Source organism: Catharus ustulatus, chromosome Z (genome assembly GCF_009819885.2).
Source record: "Catharus ustulatus isolate bCatUst1 chromosome Z, bCatUst1.pri.v2, whole genome shotgun sequence".
NCBI lineage: Eukaryota > Metazoa > Chordata > Aves > Passeriformes > Turdidae > Catharus > Catharus ustulatus.
Window position 1 is genome coordinate 42,024,276 of NC_046262.2, and position 20,627 is coordinate 42,044,902.

General features: G+C 38.2%; 1 protein-coding gene across 2 annotated transcripts in view; it reads right to left on the bottom strand.

The window, feature by feature from the left end:
* Positions 1–2,838, bottom strand: part of LOC117010618 (contactin-associated protein-like 4) — a 238,988-nt gene extending 236,150 nt beyond the window's left edge. For both annotated transcript variants that reach the window (XM_033085306.1, XM_033085305.1), the window contains exon 1: positions 2,453–2,838. In XM_033085306.1, the coding sequence (XP_032941197.1) occupies positions 2,453–2,549 (97 nt within the window). In that variant the 5' untranslated portion in view covers positions 2,550–2,838. The remainder of the gene's footprint in view (positions 1–2,452) is intronic.
* Positions 2,839–20,627: the final 17,789 nt, after the last annotated feature.

Sequence of the window (20,627 nt, forward strand, 5' to 3'; positions counted from 1 at the left end):
TTGCCTAAAAGGCAAAGCAAAACTTCAGTATCTATTACTAAAAAAGAGCCATAAAATTAAAACGAGAAAAATATATTAATATAGAGGAAAAATTAAAGATCCAGCATACTGTCTTTGATAATTGGCAGCCTACTAGAAAACATAGCCATTGAAATTCATTCAAGAAAATAAAATTTTTCCTAGTTTTGTAAATGTGTTTAACTACATGAATACTAATAATAGAAGCACCTACTGAAAAGGATTTCAATTCCTGATTAACATCACAAGAAGAAAGAAGTAAAGTAAGTTCAAGTAGGTAGATAATGGCTCCTGCATGGATCCACCATAATCAGTAATTATGAAAAACCTTTTCTCCTAAGAGAATTTTTTATTTTGTAACACACTAATGAAATTAATACCTTAATGCTTCTCATGTAAACTGTCACTTCTAAAACAAACTATCTGTTCTACAGAAATTTGCATTTTCAAAACAATATATAAAGGGATTTTTTTCCAGATTAGATATTGAAAATGAACAATATGTGTTAGGCTGGCCAAGTTCTCTTCATAGGTTACTGTTCATTGTTTAATTTAAATAATTTAATTTATTCTCCTCTTAATAATATCTTGCCTGTAGCATGGGCAGAGTTCTTGTATTTTCAATTCAGATTAACGCTTTGACATAGTAGTTAGGTTTTACTCCTAAATAAAAATACTTGGCATTTATAAATAGTAGCATATCCGTGAAAAAATCTATTCATTCAATTCAACCATTTGACACAGGATTTTGCCCTGTTTTTGTGATGTGTCTGAACAAGACAGTAGTTTATACTTGATTTGTTTTATCCTTTAGAATTCTGTATTGGAAAGGAGCTTGAGCCTCTTCCTCAAACCTTGCTTCCTAAATTGTAAGAGTGACCTCTAGTGCTTTACTGCTTTGCTGTGTGATGCAAGTCTTCTTTGCAATGGTTTTAATATGCCTCCCTGTAAGTAACTGATTTAGTTTCGTACATAGTGCCAAATGCTATTAATGTGCAATTCAATTATCATGGTCTTGTGAAAATGGATGTATTCATAAACTGTACAATACCGAATGATGAAGAGAATTAAAGCTGTGACTGGATTGCAGCAGGGTGTTTAACAAGAGGAACTTAGTATTCATGTTTAGGGCTACACTATGCACTTGAGTATCAAATGAGATATCATTACTGAATGACAGCATAAGATCATTTCGGTGCTGCAGTGTGAATGTCTGGCTCATGGGAGCATGTTTAGTTTACAAACCATCCATATGCAAAACCCTAGGCTATAGATCCATTGAACACTTTAAACTTCTCTGTCATTGCTCAAATGTTTCCAGGGAGCTGTCCCTGCCACCGGGCTGTAAGGTTATTCCTGAACATTCCTCATTGCTTTGGCATGCACTTTCTTCCCACAGAAGCATTACTTCAGCCTTACCCATTCCTGTGATGCACAACCAGTGCCTTAACAGGAAGGGGAGAAAATATGTTCAGTTCAGGTTATGAGCACCTGGCATTTAGGCTACTGCACTACCACAGAACACAAAATGAAATCCTTGAGATTTTTAACGCTTAATGAAATGGAACAAGAATAACTCAGTTGTAATACTGAATTATAAAATCCCTAAAAAATAATTTCTTTGTAAGTTCTTTTCTTTCTTAATTTAAAGATAATTAACCTAATTCAACACTGGAAACAGATTTTCAGATACATATATATGTGTCTGTCTATATATCTATCCATATATAGATATATATTTATATGTATAGATCTGACTTGCCTCCTAGAGAGCAGATTGCCCTTAAAAGTGTAATCACAGTCTTTATTTTGGGATACCACTCCACTAGCTAACTCATTAAAAAAAAAATAACTTTCTATTGTAACTGTTAGCATTCTCTTCTGTAGTCATGCATGAACAACACTCCCTAAGCAATCAATGCAGAGACCTTAAAGTCTTGGTATCCACATTTTTCCCTGTTACATACATTTCTACTGCTTTTGAACTGCGCTGCGACTGCCATTTAAGTTGAGTGCCAGCTTAATCCAGGATATGCAGATACCAGCTTTGAAAATTTTCAAATGTTAAAACCCACTCACAATAGAAGCATGGCACAATAGAAGTCTGCCAGTATATGTAATACACAATTCCTTGGAAAATACTGCACTTCAAAAGAGAAAACAAAAATGAAAATACAGCTGAACATTCATCCCTGAGCAAAATGCTGCTTTCAGATACTCTAATACAGCAAGCTTTATAAACAACATTTGTACACAGAATCATAACAAAAATCTATAGAAGAGTTTAGAACATTTTCAGACTTGGAGCTTGCTGTCATGACTTCAAAGCATAAATGTTTGTCTCAAAAATTATATTTATTCTCAATGAAAAAAAAAAAAAATCCAGAAGTTTTCAACACACTGGATTGAGTTTTAAATCATATGCAATACTCACATTTATTCCCTGCCACTGCCATGAGCTGGTCATGAACAGACAGGAGAACGAGCAGCTTCAAGAATATTTCAGTGACAGAATCCATGTTCACATTCATTGAGGCACCCAAAAGAAACAGAGTATTCGGAGACAGCTGTGCTTGTACTTCAGTTCTGCTCCTGCCTCTTTCCCACCGCCTCTCTCCGCCTCTTTTTTGCAGAGCTTCCCAGGCCAGACACCTCAGCCAAACGCGCTCCGCATCTCCTGGCACACGCACGCACACCTCCGGATCTGCTCCTCACGCTGGCAGCGGCGAGCCCTGAGGAGCAGCAGCGAGGTTCTCCCGCCGCTGCCACAGACGCACTCGGGGCTGCGCGGGCAGCCCGCCCGGCTCTCCGCGCTGCCGGCGCGGCGCTGCACACCCCTGGCGGCGGCAGGTGGCACCGGGCGGCCCGGGGGGCGGTGCTGGGCGGCGCGGACGGCTCGGCAGCGAGCGCTCCGCCCGCCCTGCCCCGCTCTGCCCGCGCTGTATCCGCGCTTCCCGTCCTTTACCCGCGCTCTGCCCGCCCTGCCAGCGCTCTGCCCGTACTCTGCCTGCCCTGCCCGCTCTGCCCGCGTCCTGCCACGGCTGGCTTTGCCTGCTGCCTAGCTTTCCATGAGTGGTAATTTTTCTTTCTTTTTAATTTTTTTTTTCCTTTTTTCTTTTTTTCTTTTTTTTTTTTCCAGCTGCAAAAGCGTTGCAAGTTCTGCTCTCTTAAAGGAAAGCGATTTGCCTGTAGGAGAGAACCTAAGCCTGCAAATAAAATGAGAGCCTGCCTTCACTTGAGAAGTTAGTGATTGACTGCCACTCAGAAAAAAGGCACCACCACTGTCCCTGAGGTTTTATCGCTATTAATGCTGGCATTAAAGAATTACATTCTCAACTCCCAAGAGTAAACACCTAAACGTAACATAAACATACTATTGCACCTGGCTTTCCAAAAATACTTTAGCCATCAAATACCACATGGAGTGTTTTGCTTTATATACGTTCACAGAGGGCAAGCTCTCTTTAAGCTGTCCCATTGCTTGTGCTTGGGAAATAGCTTCATTTGAGAAAGAGCTTCAGAAGAATTTTAGGTCACTATATTCTAACTATATCCTAGAAGTGTGTGGTTTTGGTTTGGGGTTTTGTTTGGTGTTTGTTCGTTTGTAGTGGGTTTTTTTGCAAAATAGGCTGAATTATTGTATGTGCTAACCCTAAAGACATTATTTCTTGAGTGTGAGAAATTTAATGGTGTATTAGCAAACTCATGACATTAGTAAGGCTAGAAGCTGCATCAAAGGACCACATCAGTGGCCCCATCACTGCTGCTTCTGCAGCGTTTACATTGTATGTACGAACTGTGTTTTGATGAAATTGCTATGACAGTACACAACAAAACTGTGTGCCTTGTGACTGTGAGGTGTATAAAAAGCAGACTTATCATTTGTATATTCAGCCCAGTGGTCCAAACTTTGTCTGCCTACTTGATGTGAACTATCTAGCAGCCCCTATATACCAACGGGATTTTCCATCCTCAATGATACTGCAGTATGTGGGCTAGACACTAGGTACAATGTTGCAGAGTGTTCCTCTTCCATGTCGCAGAGGTTGCAATTTCTGCAAATTGCCATGTAGAATTGTCGGGTGTCAGGAATAACTGTGGGATAGAGACAAAATGTGAATTGAGCTCCCAAAAATTCTAAATTTTTGTTGATTATTTAAATCCGTTTCCTCACTCCTAGAAGGATGCTTTTATTATGCTCTTATCTTCAGAAGTAAGAGTAAAATATGTTCTGGTTTCATACTGTCTAAGCCAGACTGTATTAGATATCACAAAAATGTATTTCACCTCAGCCAAAACAATTAAAACAGATTTGATAGGTGATCAATGCAGGTTTTTTGTTACATTCTTTTAAAAACAGCAAATCAGTACAATTAAAAAAAAAAAAAAGGCCATTTCTAAATTGCTATATTGGGTAGAAAGTTTCAAGTGAAGTTAATAATCTATTATGCAACTGGCCTTCCACTTCTCCATGTCAACTTTTATTTGAATAAAAATGCATGGAGAAACTGTATTAAAGATTATGTGAATCATAACCTGCCTTCCAGCTCTCCTAAATCATCCTTTAAATTCTACATTCTGTTTCCAGAGTTTAGTACAACCATAGAGTCACTTGTCCAGAGGCTGGATTTCTTTGCAATATAGTTCCTTAAGTTAATATTGACCTTCTAACTAAATTAATATGAGTATAAAAATGTTCCATGTGCTGCATCCCATCTCTAAAGAATATCCCATGAGATGGTCCTTGACTCTGCAGCTAGACAAAATTTCATGCTTAAAAATAGGACAAATATCACATAAAATCTTGGCAAGGACTTTCAATGTAATGATGTTCTTTAGGATTAGCTCTAAGATCTCCAGGGCTTTGAATTAGGAAGAATTATTATTCTGGTAACGTAATGCAAATTCAGTAAAAAGGCCAGTGCCATTGTGGGTAAATATTTGACTTATAAAATAGCTTACAGTCACCAAAAAGGAACATCTAGCAGACAAAGGTCATAGGGTTTTCCATCTTTTTTTTGTTTCATTTTGTTTTTTTAAACTCCATGCAAATATACACATGGATATAATGTACTTCTGTAATTATGGAAAAGCTGATCTTAGAATGAAATGATATGCTGAAATATGTACATGTTTCTGTTTCGACAGACAGAGTTGCAGAAGTCTATACAGTATTTATCTGCAATATCAAGATAATCATCTGTTTTTCCAGGGATGAATCTACGGTATCTGGCACTGGTAAAGTGCATAAAATAGCATAGCTTGACTCACACAGAATATTGCAGCCTCCTTTTTGCTTCTGCACCATATCTTCCTCCTGCATCCATGAAATATTTCTGCTCACATAATCTTATCTCATTTGCCATTTCTCTTCCATACAGTGTCCAGATTTCTCACTAACTTCTGAGTTCCTCTTTGTGGAACTCAGACAAGCCTCTTTTCCTATTGTAATTTTTGAATTTCCCTCACTCTTCCAGTGTTTTTGTTTTTCTTCTCATCCTGCATGTGAAATTTTCCCAAACACCAGAAAACTTACTTGTTTTTTTTTTTTTTATCTTTGAAATGTAACTATTATGATCTGCTTATTAATTTTAAACCAGTTTTAAAAAGGACATTTATAAGCCCTTTCTTCTGTTTCTGGTACAAAATCCACTTTACAACAGAACAGTTGCTTTCAGTGATCACAGTTATTCACTACACATTTTTTAATAACAACAAAAATAGTAATTTGCTGGAAAAGCACAAAAATAGAAATATGAAAAGTCAACAGCATCCATACTGTGTGACTGACTGGGAGTATTTGTTTTATTGCTTCCCAGTAAATTCCTCATTCAAAGACATCAACCAAATTAGAAATTAGCTATTCACTTATGACCTTCCTCACCTTGCCTTTCATTAATTCAGCTCCATCAAGTCCATGTTCACCATACAAGCAGTATGGCACAGTGTCACTGCAACTTTATATTAGGCGACAAGAAAGGAAAATACTTTTTTTCAAGCGTTTATGTTCGTCTTTTCCTATTTAGTTTTCTTGATCCCCTCGTCTTCATCATGACCCTGGTTAACCCTCCTTTTAGTGCCACCTGCTGCAGTTATATTGGTATTGCAGGCTTCTCCTTAAAGCATCTAGCCGTATAATGCAGCTGGAGAATGTATCTTTTTAATGCAGTCGAATTCTTTCATGATCATGTAAAATCTTCCCAGTATTATTCCAAACCCTGCAGAAAAACTCTGCTGTAATTGTCTGCAGAGACTGCAGAGAGCAGAAATGCTCAAAGACAAATATAAATAAAAAATAAATGAACAGAACCGCATAATGTCAGGTACACTAATAATGATATTTGTAATGTTTTTAAGCCACCTCTAAAGAAAAAATAAAATTCATGTCCCCCTTATACTGCTACATGTAGTTTTTAATCATATAGCTCTATATAGTAGGTATGACACAGAGTAAAAATTGATGTTCAGAAATAAGGGAAGCAAAACTGCTAGTCTTAACAATGTTTTGAGGGCTTTTGATTTTGTTTTAGTTTGTTATTTTCGGGTAGGGTCAAGATAGCATAGTTTGTCTTATTGCAAAGCTGAAAATTTCCTTTCAGGCTGTATTTGTTAAAAGGGGAGGGGATGGAAGCCATCTGTGTATGGCTCATTTTACCACTTATTGCAACTACACTTATTGCACCTACACTAATGACTTCATTAAGGATTTGAAATCTGTTTTTTTCTCAGACGAGACAGAGAACACAACCAGAGCAGACATGGTTCCATGCACCTACAGAAGAATTCATGTCTAGCACTGTTGTAAATCTGTGTTTGAAAGTTGTAACAAGGTATGTGGTTACACAGACTTCTTTTGCTGCTGATGTCTGACCATTCAGGTTTTTTACCTGAAAGAGTGCAGTGAAAATCCCGGAGTCAACTTTTTTCCAGGGTTTGTAAAAATGCTTCCTCTTAGCCCTTGTGAATCTTCTCATTTCACAGTCAAGAATTTTATTATTTCCATCACAAATGCTCTGTGTATTGTGGCTCCCAACACAGGAAATAAATACAAGGTACTGGAAAATAAATTTATACACAGAATCATAGATTCTTTAAGGTTGGAAAAGACCTCTAAGATGATTGTGTCCAACCATTACCTCAGCACTGATATCTATGCTATTACATTATGTCCACAAGTGCCACATCCACATGTCCCCTAAATTCTTTCAGGTATGGTCACTCCACGATTGCCTAGGAAGTCTGTTACAATGTCTGACTACTCTTTCAGACAATAAATTATTCTTAATATCCAATCTAAATCCCCCGACACAATTTGAGGCCATTTGCTTTTTTCCTATTGCTGATTGCCTGGGAGGAAGCTGACCCTCACCTGGCTACCCGCTCCTTTCAGTAGCTGTAGAGAGTGACAAGGTTCACCCTGAGCCTCCTTTTCTCCAGGCTAAACATCTCCAGCTCCTTCAGCCTCTCCTCACAGGACTTGTATTCCAGACCCCTCACCAGCTCTGTTGTCCTTCTCTGGACATGCTCCAGCTCCTCAGGGTCTTCTTGAATCAAGGGGCCCAGAAGACAACATTCAAGGTGTGCCCTCACCAGGGCTGAGTACAGGGGGACAATCCCAGCCCTGTTCCAGCTGGCCACATTGCTGGTACAGCCCAGCAGGTCTTCTTGGCCACCTGGGCACAGCTAGCTCATGTTGCTGTTGACCAGCACCCTGAGGTCCTTTTCTGCCGGCTTTACAACCTCTTTACAGCTCGTAGCACTGCCTGGATTTGATATGATCCAAGTGAAAGAACATCGCCTTGTGGAACCTCATGCTGTTGTCTGCATTCCGTTGTTCCAGCCCACCCACATCCTTTGCAGTACATTCCAGCACTCCAGCAGATTAAGACTCCTACCCAGCTTGGTATCATCTGTGAACTTACAAAGGATTCATTTTCTTTTCCCGGTCCAGGTCATTAATGAATATATTAAACAAAACTGGGCTCAGATATTTTTCTAAATATTAAAGATGTAATAGTGACAATAAGACGAATTGTAATAGCAACTGTAATAATTATAAAAACAGCAGTAATAATAAAACAACAGTGTTTAGTAAGTATTTTAACATCTCACATGTAGCATGGGTATTTTTTACAAGGATGTTATACAAATTAATTTGTAGAAATAAATGTCTGAATAATAAAAGAAATGAAGAAAACAGGGCTTTGGTGATGGAGTTCTTGATGCTAAGGTGCTTTGGTGATTTTGTTCCGAATTAGACCATGTCTTGAAGGATAAAATATCTAAAGACACGGAAATTAGAAAGACACAGTGAAAGCATAAAATATAATATGGATTTATCAAAGGCAGATCACAGTACACAAAGCTTATAGTTCTCTTTGATATCTGATTCCTTCCTAAAGGAGGAATATAAATTCTTGACATTGGATGCATATGAAAATGATACTGTTATGATGTTTCTTTGATAATGTAAAAAAGATGGAGGATAGCAAAGCATATGTGCAATGAATCGGAGGGAAAGGCAGTAAAGGAAGGTGAAAAAATGTGTCATTTATGTATAAGCATCACTTAATATATTCAGTCATGGCTACAGTGCAAATAGCAGGAGCAGGCTTGTGAAGCTTATGATTTGGGAGACTTTTAGGAAAATATACTCAATGTAGGAAAGGTATCATAGAGCTGACCTTCCAAAAGAAAATTTGGAGGATATGCAATAGTAAAATATGCAAGAATGTGCATTATCTGAGGCATATCTGATATTGATGACACTAGCTGTAAGTTAGTTCTTTAGTTGGAAGTACAAAATTCTAGCTGAATCAGCCAACTCTGAGATGAATATAAGCTTAACTTGAGCCACAAAAATAAATGAAAGGGTCAACTGTAACCTTCAAAAGGAAGGATTCTGAGCTAGGAATGGAGTGAGGGCCAAAGGGTCTGAGCAGAAATGAGCAAGAGATCCAGAGACTTGCTGTGTACCATCATGAATTTGAAAATCTTTAAGAGTGTTGAAGAACCAAGAGCCCGAGATCCACGCCTTGGATTGGGATGCAAAACCTCAGATGTTCTGCAAATCTTTTCTAATATTGGTATAACTTTTGCTTCCTTTGCCAAGGAGTCAGGTAACTCTTGAAGAGGGTTCTGGGCTATGACTTCTATTTGATGTAGACTTCTTCAACAGAAACAGAGAATTAGGATTATTTTCTTTAGTGCTTTATGAAGACTAACTTAGATCATTGCTCACTGAGTGTTTGGGTTGGTGTAATTCTCATTCAGAACTAACATTCCCTGGGCATCACGTAGGGAGTTTAGCTGCCTGGCTGAAATGTGGCAATTTCAGGCGTCTGAAAGTCAGGTGAAGCTGCTTGCTTTGAAGTTGTTTACTGTCATCATGCTCAAGGATACAGCTACAAACACAGGTGCAAGCAAGACTACAAAGCATCTAGCCTGGAGCTTCATTATTTCTGTCTACCCAATGTATGAAAAGTGAAGCTCAGCTTTGTATTTCTCTGCTTATGATATTTCTGTATTTCTTATCAGGCCTAGATTTCGTTTCTAAGAAAGAAGAGTCATGAAACTATGATTCCATAATGAGCCTGGGTTTATTTCTCTATGCAAATGACAAGTCTCCTTGAAGTAGGAATATACTCTCCTTGAAGAATGAATATTAGGAAGGTAAACATTAATAAGTTGTTTATGTAACCTCTTTTGGACAGTATAAAAATCAGCCTTACCAGGCTTTAGTTATATGTAATTTTATGTTCAAAATCCATCAGTTCAGTAGAAAGCAGTCAAGTGTTCAGTTTTTATACAGCAGAAGATGTAACTCATGCAAGCCTTATTTCTACCATGTTAGGAGAAAAAGGCATATAATATGTCTTCTCTATCTTAATTTGTGTGAAATTGTACATTTGACAACAGAATTAGGATACAAATCTGGGGCTTTGTTGAAGCAATGTGTAACAGAGAGATAATACGAAAGAAGAAAGGCAGTAAACAGGTTTCTGCAAGTTGAACAAGATCAAAAATATGGGACTCAGCTTTTTCAGAAATGTGACTATCTCTGAATCGAATGGGCAAGTCCCACCTGCATTGTCAGCAGTAAGAGTAAGCTGCAAATAGCCAATGTTTCATTGATCTGGACTGCATTTTACAAACCGGGGTCAGACTCTACATACTGTAGGTTAACTGTTGTTGACATTGTTCAATGCATTGAAACATACACACAATCCTCTGCAGGGAAATTATTTAATTCCTTTTTTTTCTCCCTGTTTAGATATTATTTTGCAGACATCAGAAAAGGGAAAATTGTTTTACTCTATATGTTCTTATTTCCCATTCCTTTGTTATATGCCTATGGAGATTATCTGCAAAGTATCCAGCCAGAATATTTTGCATATATGTATGTGTGTGTGTGTGTGTGTGTGTGTGTATATATATATATATATATATATAAGCAATATAAACATCACATCAAACAATGAGCAACTCCTAATATACCAGTGCCTAGCTGGTAAATATGATCATTATCTCTTCAAGGTGTAAGATCACTTTGGAGGTGTGTTTCTGGTAGGTAGTCTTTATTTCATTGTGAAACAGATACTGAGAGGGAGAGACATTTGGGATATGAGCAGTGACAGAAAAATTAGCAACCATATGAGTAGTTCTCCCCATCCATATCAGTGAACAAGCAAGCTCTTGCAAATGCAGTTTCATTCTGAATGTAAAATGAGCAATTGTCTTGTCTGATGCTCTTTTATATAAAAGCAAAAAGAAAAACTTATTCTTACACTTTTTTTTTATTATTACAGATTTGTCTGGACAAATTCACTCACTCGTTTACACTACCTTTTTGCTGAATAATGCATTAAGAACTCAGGACAAGTCTTGTCTGAGAATGAGAAATTCTTGGAAATTATCTTTTTCTGTGTTTGATCTCTAGGGAAATTTCATGAGATACAACATCTCGAAGTCCTGGGGTGATAAACAAGATGCAAATGAATCAGAGGTGCCCAGCTTTTTCCAGATTTTATTCCATCCTTAATACCAGCAAGACTTTTCACACAAGATTATTTAAAAAAAAAAAAATTGAAAAAACCCCTAAGGAAAGCAAGTAACCAGTACAGTAATTTCACGAATACAAGCCGCAGCAAGAAGACTAAAATTTTGGTGGAAACCCGGAAATGCGGCCAATATTCCGGTGCGGCTAATCTATGGACAAAAATGTGATATCTGCCCTTACCTAGTATCATGCTGGTCTAGTCCCGAGCCAAAACAGTCTGAAATCCATGGTTTCCCGTTGTTCCGACGATGAACCAATCAGAGAACAGCTTATTGCCTGCCTGTGGATGGCGGCGTTACTGAGGGGCGGGGGTTGTTATCGGGGTGAGTTACCTCGGCAGTTCGATAAAAGTGTGTGATATTTCTCTGTACTTTTTAAAGTGTTTTCAGTCTTGTGCGGCTACGGGGCTGGCTGGGCTCGCAGGGAGAGGGCTGGGGGAGCCTCTCTCCCCGCAGGGAGAGGGGTAGAACGGCCACTCAGCTCGCAGGGAGAGGGCTACAACGGCCGCTCCCCCCGCCGGGCTGCAAGGGCTACAACGGCCGCTCCCCCCGCCGGGCTGCGAGGGCTACAACGGCCGCTCCCCCCGCGGGCTGCGAGGGCTACAACGGCCGCTCCCCCCGCGGGCTGCGAGGGCTACAACGGCCGCTCCTGTGCCAGCACGGAGATGTGGCTCCACTCGGAGCTCAGCTGCCTGCCCGCGCGGCTGAGCGGCTGTTTAAAGGCAACGCGGATCCATTGGGAATGCTCGCAAAATGACCACACTATTGTTCCTGTCTTTTTCGGCTTGTAAATAAAGGGTGTGTCTTTTTTCACTTGGAAACAATGTTTCCGAGGTCGGCAGTAAGCCAGTAAGCCCCGGCGATCCTGCGATTGTGTTACTAAATGACGACTTTGTGAAAGTTCGCGGCGAACTAAAGTGCGGCTAATATTCCGGGTGCGGCTTATTTATTGACAAAGACATCAATGTTGCCAACACACCGGATATGCGGCTTATACTCCGTGCGGCTTGTATTCATGAATTTACTGTAGTTTTAATACACAGTATCATGTAGTACTGTCCTGTTTGCTCTTGTGCTCAATAGTTACCCTCTGCACACTCACCCTTCTCCTCATTCTGAAGGCAGTACCTGTCTTTCTATATTAATTGCTCATGCCCTGCTGCCACTGCAATCTGCTTGAAACAACGCTGACTTCTGAGTCCACACTGGTGTGTTTTGAAGCAAGAACTAATACTCAACCTGAAAGCAGCAGAGCATCCACTAAACCTTATACATTGCATAGCAGAGGAATGTCTTGAAAGGAGTACTGCAGAGGCTAAGCATCTCTATCTTTGCATTAGGAATCAAGATTCCCTTCAGATCCTCACACTTGATGCAATTACAGGGAAGCTTATGTTCTTTAGGTCTTTCATTCTCCCATTTATCCCTCCTGAAACAGTAGATAATGCCCTGGGTTTTCCACAAACCAAGGTTTAATATTGATCTTTCTCTGTGCTTTTCCCATAGAAGGGAACAATTTGTCTGTAATATAACCTTGATTGAGTTTTGTGTACCCCTGTTGATATCAGCAATACTGCTAGTGCAGTTAGAAACTAAGCAGAGTTAGGAAACATGCAGATTATATGGAAAAATAGAAGAAAGCAAGTAAGCAACAGACAGAGCGACAAGCATAAACATTAATTATGTCATGCTGGAGAGAATTGCAAGAGTTCTACAGAATTTGCTACAGTCAGCCAAAACAATCAGGTACAGTTTTGTTCCTATTTATCATAATCTCAGAAGCACACATTGGCAAAGACTCGATGTGTATTTTTAAGATTAAAAAAGTAAGAAATACAGAAAAAAAAGAGAGAGGACTTTCAGGTTTACTCCTGTTTACTCCTAACTTTACATCACTATAGGCTCTACAGAACACATCTGTTCTTGCCTTATGCAGAAGCACTCCAACTTTAACGAATATTAACAAAAAAAGTTTCTATATTCTCTTTAATCCCCAACCCTGTTTTCTTATATAGAGTAAAAGCAACACAGTGTATCATCTGTACTGCTGATATGAGCTTTTTTCACCTCAAAACTTCTTTGCTTTCTTCTGAAACCTCTTTAAAAACTTTAAATGCACAGTCAGTGTAATACAAGTCAATATGTTGAAAATCTGACAGAGATTGTAAAAAGATAGGGCTTTTTGCTTTTAGAAAGTCCTTGGTTGAAAAGTTCCGATGTTGTACACTGACAAATCTGCTTATTCATTTGTATGTTGTTGATGTTCAGACATTAATCTCATATATGTCATGTTCAATATGTTTTATAGTTGTTCTCTTCTTTTGATATTTCATGCTTTAATAATAGGGAAGAAACAAATTAAGTATTCGATTGGCTTCACTGTCTTCTAGAAAGCAACTTCATCATGCACATTCTGAAATGCAAATGATAATAAGCTATTTATTTCTTATATAACCTATATGGGAAACAAGGACAGTTAAAACCTGGGACTTAATATTGAGAACAGAGTAATGAGATTTAACTGATTTATAACTTCATCTGAATAACACTTACTCTTTGCATTTAATATGTAGATAGAAAAGAGCTAGTTGATAACTAATGACACCTTTATACGGATCTGGTTTCAAAATTTCCAATGAAGTCATATTTCAAGAATTTATTAATTTTTACCTCATGTAGTTTACTTGCCAAAACTTTAGAAGACTTGCAAACAACAAAAACAATACAAAACTGTCTCTCTTATGTTCGTGTACAGAACTGTATTTCCAGTGTTCCAGTCTCAGTCCCAAAGTTATCAATGGGAGTTTTATTAAAGCAGAAAACAGTCTGAAAACAGGGTAATAATAAAAAGCATAACCTTTTATAGATTAACATCTTCCCAAGAGGTTCCTGTGATTTTTTTTCTGTTACCACATATGACATTTAATTATTATTAGTCTTGGGTATCAAGGAGTTGATATATTCCTGGTATTTTGACTAATTGAAAATAACTAACTTCATCCTGTTATTGGCTTTATTTGGTATTTCTCAGCCTTTGGAATTTTGTTGACTTCAAAATTTCAATCATCTTTAATAAGAGAGAAAGTATAAGCCAAATAATTGTAGTGTTAATGTAATTCAGGCTAGTGAGTATTCTTTGTTGGCGCAGCTTTTCTGAATAAGTTTGAGCTATTTAGGGCAAGATCAAAAGAAAGGCAGCAAAGACTTATGACTTAGGTGTTCCATCCCAAATTGCAGAGCCACCTACTAGTCCTGATATCACCTTTAATCACCAAACTGCATCTGTCTTCCTGTGCTGAGCAGCAAACCATTTTTCTCAAACGTGTCTGACCTCCATAATTACAGCATTCACCCTACTACATCTTTCACAGGGCAGTTATAGCCACTGTCTGGTGAATATATAAGGAATTTAGTTAATGAATTCAAGGAATTTAATATATTACTGTCAAAACCACCCAGCTTCTTCTATCTTTCCTCTTTCACAACGGCCTAAATATTTTCCCATGGGTGGCAAACACCACACAGCCTCAACAGAAATTGAAGCCATGCCTCTTGGCTTCTCAAAGGATAGATTTTCAATGGTAGAAGGCAGACTTTCCGATTTTTTTTAAGCTATTCTGTTGTCAAAAAAAGTAGTTTGGGGTTCCCTAGCCCCTAAAAAATAAGAAAAAAAGCAAGTTAGCAAACAGGATCTTACAGCCTAGAAGTCAGGAGAATGCATCTGAACTTCCCTCAAGTATCATGGATTTGGTCTGTCTTCTGGGAAGTGCCTGCTGTATGCAGAAATATTCCTTAGGTAAGGCTCCAGGTTTGTTAATTAGCTTTCATATTATGTCAGCTGTGGAATTGGGCCTTATGCCTTTCCTAGTTCCCTCCCCTTTTTAAATATATCAATGACTGGTGTTTTCTCATGTCTGCAATGTATATAAAAAGAAAATATTAATTATGAAGTGCATGGATAATGCAATAGTAGAAACCATTTAAATGTCAAATATAATTAAATTTGTTAATGTGTCTTTCAGAAAAAATGCTTATTTTTATTGTTTGGTAAAATAGATTTGGATTATTTTTAGCTTTGTTTTATGGTGGTTGTATTTTAGACATAGCTGTAAAAAATTAGAGAAGCTGATGAGAGGATTAGAATAATTAGGAAAACCAATCAGAATATATAAATTGCCTCATATTTATGGGACACAGTACAGTAATTTCACGACCATAAGGTGCACCGGATTAAAAGGCACACCTCTGGGAGTCGGCAAATTTCACAATTTTGCAGATCATATAAGGCGCACTGGACCATAAGGCGCGCTTTTTTTTACCATGAAGGTCCGTGCCGTGCGCAACAAAGTAACTAATTACTAACAGAAGCCCGCGATCGTGGAGTTTACTGGCAGGTGCCCAATTTGCAAACATTTTTCACAGATTGGTGTAGCCTTTAAACGCAGCCCCAAGCGCCCTCCCTGTGCGTGGGGCCCGGCCCTCCCACCTGCCCCCGGCTGGCGAGGCGTGGCTTGGGGCAACCACGGCTCACACCTCGGGGTTGCTGCGGTTCAGGGCGGCTCGGGGCCACCTGCAGCTCAGGGTGGCGTGGTGCTGCCCTCTCCCTTTCTCCCTGCACGGCTCCTGCTGGCCCCGGCCGCCCGGTCCCACCTCGCCTCACGGCTCGGCTCACGGCTCGGCTCACGGCTCGCACTTCCAGGTTGGCAAATTTCGCAACTTTGTACATTATATAAGACGTACCAGACTATAAGGCACACTTCCGGGTTGGACCAAAATTTTAGTCAAAAGGGTGTGCCTTACAGTCGTGAAATTACTGTACTTGTGATAAAAATTCGTGTCTCATGAAGCAACGTCTTTGAAAACTTACACTTTAAGAAGGCCAAACTTTATTTTTTATTCTGCTTTTTTCATCTGTTCACTTTCTCTTCCCTCATTTACAGGTTGTTTCCACTGGTTTGTTGCAACGGACAGTAAGAGAAGTTGCTATTTTTTCTTTATTCCTTTTGCGGTTCTCTCCTGTGTTTCAGAATTATTTTCAAGGGAATTAAGCTCAGTAAAGAGTGCAGTAATACATGTAATAGTACTCTTACATGGAAAAGCAACAGAGGAGCTGTAAAAAAGCCTAAAACCTAAAAACCAAACAAACAACAAAAATAAAAAAGAATCAACCAACAAAACAACCAAAAAAACAAACAAAACAAAAAACCCACCAAAAAGAGAGCAAAGCACTTCAAATGAGGCTGCAAAAGCCTACAAAATGTAATTTTTTTCTCATTTATTAGAAAATAAATTAATACATTTACCATATATATGATCTCATTCTGCTTTTCCAGTAGAGTTTTTAGACCAAAATATTTATAAAAGCATATATTTTGAGGATATACCCTATTTGGTTTTACAGGTAAAAATACACCTAATTAATCAACTTCCAGGAGGAGACTTGCTCCAGATTTGATGATATGATTGAAAAACATTATATAATTTTCATGGTGGTTTTTGCCAAGACCTGAACTAGGTAATTAATGTAACAAGTTGATCATGGTTAGGGCCAACAAGTTACATTCCTGTTTTAAGAATCAAACAATTGACTCTGTTAAAGCACTATTAAAATCAAAAGCTAAGTACAGAAAAGCTCATGTAAGATTTTAGGTTAAATAATTATTAGAACAATTTTAGCTTGATAAGTAAAGAAGAAACTAGCAAGTAATATTCATGTCCTCTCATTTTAATTTAAATCTCATCTAGAATATTTTCAAGTAATTTAAATACAACAGCTTTGAATCTGCAGGTGAACTTTCAGGGCTGGTTGTTCAGATTCACAGGTTGTTCAGATTCACACAGAAAAATCATGGTTGTAAAATGTTGTTCTGACATTCTGCTGCAGAAGCAGAGTACAGGCTTGTTGGGGAAGGAGAGCTGGTAAGTCTTGAGATTGAAAAGGAATCTGGTTAGAATGCAGTTGATTTATAGAATACCAGAATATCAGTTTGAGAGGACCATCTGCTCCAGCCTTTACTGGAAAAAGCATAATCTAGACTACATGACCCAGCACCGTCCAGCTGAATCTCAAAAACCTCCAATATTGAGAATGATTCACTGTCTTCATTGTGAAATATTTTCCTCTTCCTTCTAATCAGAATCTTTCCAGGTTTAGCGTGTACCTATTACCCTTCAGTTTTCCATGTGATTTCTCGTAAAAAAAGAAAAAAGGATTCTCTGTCTTCTTTGTAACCACCCTTTTAAATACTAGAACATAGTGATAAGGTTTCTCCTGAAACTTTTTTTCTCAAGGCTGAACAAATCCAGTCCTCTCAGTCTTTTCTCACGTGGTGGGATTCTCAGTCTTTTAGTCATCTTTGTGGCCTTTGCCAGGAATCTCTCCAGCCTGTTCACATCTTTTGTACAGCAGAGATCAAAACTGAAAACAGTATTTCAGGAGCTATACTCAGGCCTGACAAGCACTGAGTAGAGCGTGGCAATATCTTCTTTACCTCTGCTGCTGATGCATACCAGAATCCCTCTCGCTTTCTTTACCACAGCAGCACATTCTTCACTCATATTAAGCTTGTTGTCAACCAGGTCACTCAGGTCCCTTTCCTTAGAGCTGGTGCCCTGCTGGATAGATCCCAGCCTGTACTGGGCTTCTAGATTATGTTTTCCCAGGTGAAAGACCTTATACTTTTCCTTGTTGAAATTCATAAGGTCCTTGTTAGCTCCCTCTTTCAACCTATGCAGGTGTCCCTGCAGATGCTGAAATATTCACTTACCCACTCAGTTTTGTAGCAGCACCAAACTTCATCAAGGTGCACTTGACCTCATGACCCAGGTCTCTTATTAAGATATTAAAAAGCTTTGGTCTCAGTTTTGATCCTTGGGAGATTCACTAAGGATAGGTTGTCAGAATGAAAAAGAGCTGCTTACCTTTTTTGAGGGTTTACTGAGCAACAAGACTAGCACTGTTTAAAAAAAAAAAAAAAAGAAAAAAAATTCTCCTCTGTCACATGTTCTATTTATTTACTGGCATTTTCTGTGTATTCAATCTGTATAGAAAGCACAATTGCTCTTAGTATCTTGAAATAAAACATGCAGGCAACTATTATGTGGGCTATGAATTAAAAAAAAAAAAAAAGGGAGAATGAAAAAAAGAAATGTCACAAATTAATTATGAACCAAACTGGCATTTGTATCATGATGCCTAATGTAACCTGTTTATCTTTTTCTAGAAACAACCACTGCCAGAATGTAAGAAGAAGAATGTTACAAATGCACAAAGCAGAAATATCTGAAAGTTCTATATAGCACCATTTCCCTCTTTTTCTTCAATTTAAATGTTAGGATGACTCCACTGATTTGAGAATTGCCAAATTTGTAGGCATGGGTTTTGTATTATCTGTTTTATAAAACAGTGTCTTTCATCTTCAGTTTCTGTCATTCACAGACATACACATTCAAAGATACTTCTCATGTTCTAGCTGAGTCTCTGTATCAAATTTGAGTGTCTAGAGGCTTTAAGAAATTTTAATTCTCCATAAGCTGTAAGAGGCCAGATCTGTGAGATTACTCCGGAAGTGCTGTGCAATGTGTTCAGAGCTAACAGTGTTTGAGATTAGTAGATGCAAAGCCTGTTCTCCAATACAGGCTGGATATAATGAGAAGTGGGGAAGGGAAAAAATGTCCACGATAAATTGCAGAAGGTTAAGACCAAGATACAAAGAGGTATAGGAGAAAGGCATCTGGAGCAAGCAGAGGCTGAAGCAGATTTTGTAAGTCATCCAAAGGAAACTGAAAACTTTGTACCTGGTAGGAAAACTCTAAGCTTGGAAACAAGTTTTACGTGCATAAGTGCTCCTCTGTGGAAGTTCATGAAACTCACATGTGAAAATTTCTCTTTGTTTTGGCAGTACTACTGTCAACAGTTGCTGCACTCATTTGTACAGCACAGGCTACAGTGGATTTAAAGAGTGCCCCAGATCTTTTTGTGATTATGGTTCAGTACTAGCAATTTTATCCTAACTGCTGCTAAGATGTATGCATGAATATAATAACGTGAAGATGAGAATGTCCTAATTAACTAAAGAAACATTTCACAAAAGTTTAATTTCGTATTCCAGAACAGTTTTTTCGCTCTTGGAGCAAGAATCCATTTTACAAAAGTAGCACAAAGTGTGATTATCCCTTCCACAGAAGAGTGACATTATTGTGACAGTAATCCTTAGGTGACAAAATACGTTGTTTCCCCAGTTTAACACTTTCAGAATACCTAACAGTCTAATAAATTAAACAAATTAACAGTACTACCAAGGAATTCTAGCTACACTTCCTTAATCTTAAATCAAAAACAAAACAAAAAAACAACAAAAAAGACCTTACGTGTTTTTTAAGAACCTGCTTTCTTTATGACATATTATTTATATTCTGACTGACTTTTGTTTAATTTCCAGGAACTATCCAAATTACATTACCCCTTCATAATAATTGAGGGACAGAAAAAAGTAACTAAAACAGTTTTGGGGAGATGAAAATTCATGGAGCTAAAGTGTAACCAAGCATTCAGAAGCCTCCTTTCCAGAAATAAGGAAAAGTTTGCACAGCCTCTTAGATTTCTGAATCATCCTGTCATCATTAATTCAAACGTGCATAGCCCTCTGTTGAAAAATATTCACAAACTGAGGGCAGCAAATTATGCCCAGAAAAATAGCACACAATTCATGTCAGCATATCCTGACTATATAGATAAATGGTGAGCATAAATTTATAAAGCAGTGGTCACTCACTGCTGGAAACCATCATTTAATTGCTGCAAGATAAAGATTCTTGTGTGAAAGCCATCCACTGTTGGCAGTGCGTGGTCTATTCTGTACAGTTTTTATGCCCTCTACTCCAGCTTGGGTGTGGACTTTTCTAATTTCTGAATACAAGCTGCAGTGATGCAGAAAACGGATGCTGTAAAAGTGATGTATCTGCTTTTATATGATTACCCAACAATAAGAGAATTGTCTGGCCTGTGATCTGTGTTTAACTCTTTGCTTAAACTGTGGAAATACAGTTTCATATATTTTTCATCTTCCCAGAGATTTCTGTTTCTAACTTTACAAAAAGTACTTAATGTGATATTCAAGCTCCACAAGAAGCATCAGATACTTTGGTTTTGAAAGTCCTAAGCAGTGTTTGTTTTCTTCCAGTTTATCCTCTTTTTCGCACTGTGAAGCTTTTATTTTTGCTGGAGTCATCCAGATTGCAGTGAAGGTGTGCTCGGTTTTCTGCCTTTGAGATAACATTAATGTTAAGGGACAATCCTATGCAGTTAGAAGATAGTACCCTGTTGTTAGAAGTGGTACCCTGTCAGGTGACAAATGACATGGAAAAGTTTTTATCCCCTAGGACATTAGTTTTATAAAAGATCGGTGGCCATGGCATCATACGATATCGGAAGAAATACCAGAGGTGTGATTTTTTACTTTTTTTTTGAAATAATAAAATCTCTGGAGGAAATAGGTATAATTAACAGGTCTTTTGTGATCTAGCTAGGTTTGATAAACAGATTGTCTTTC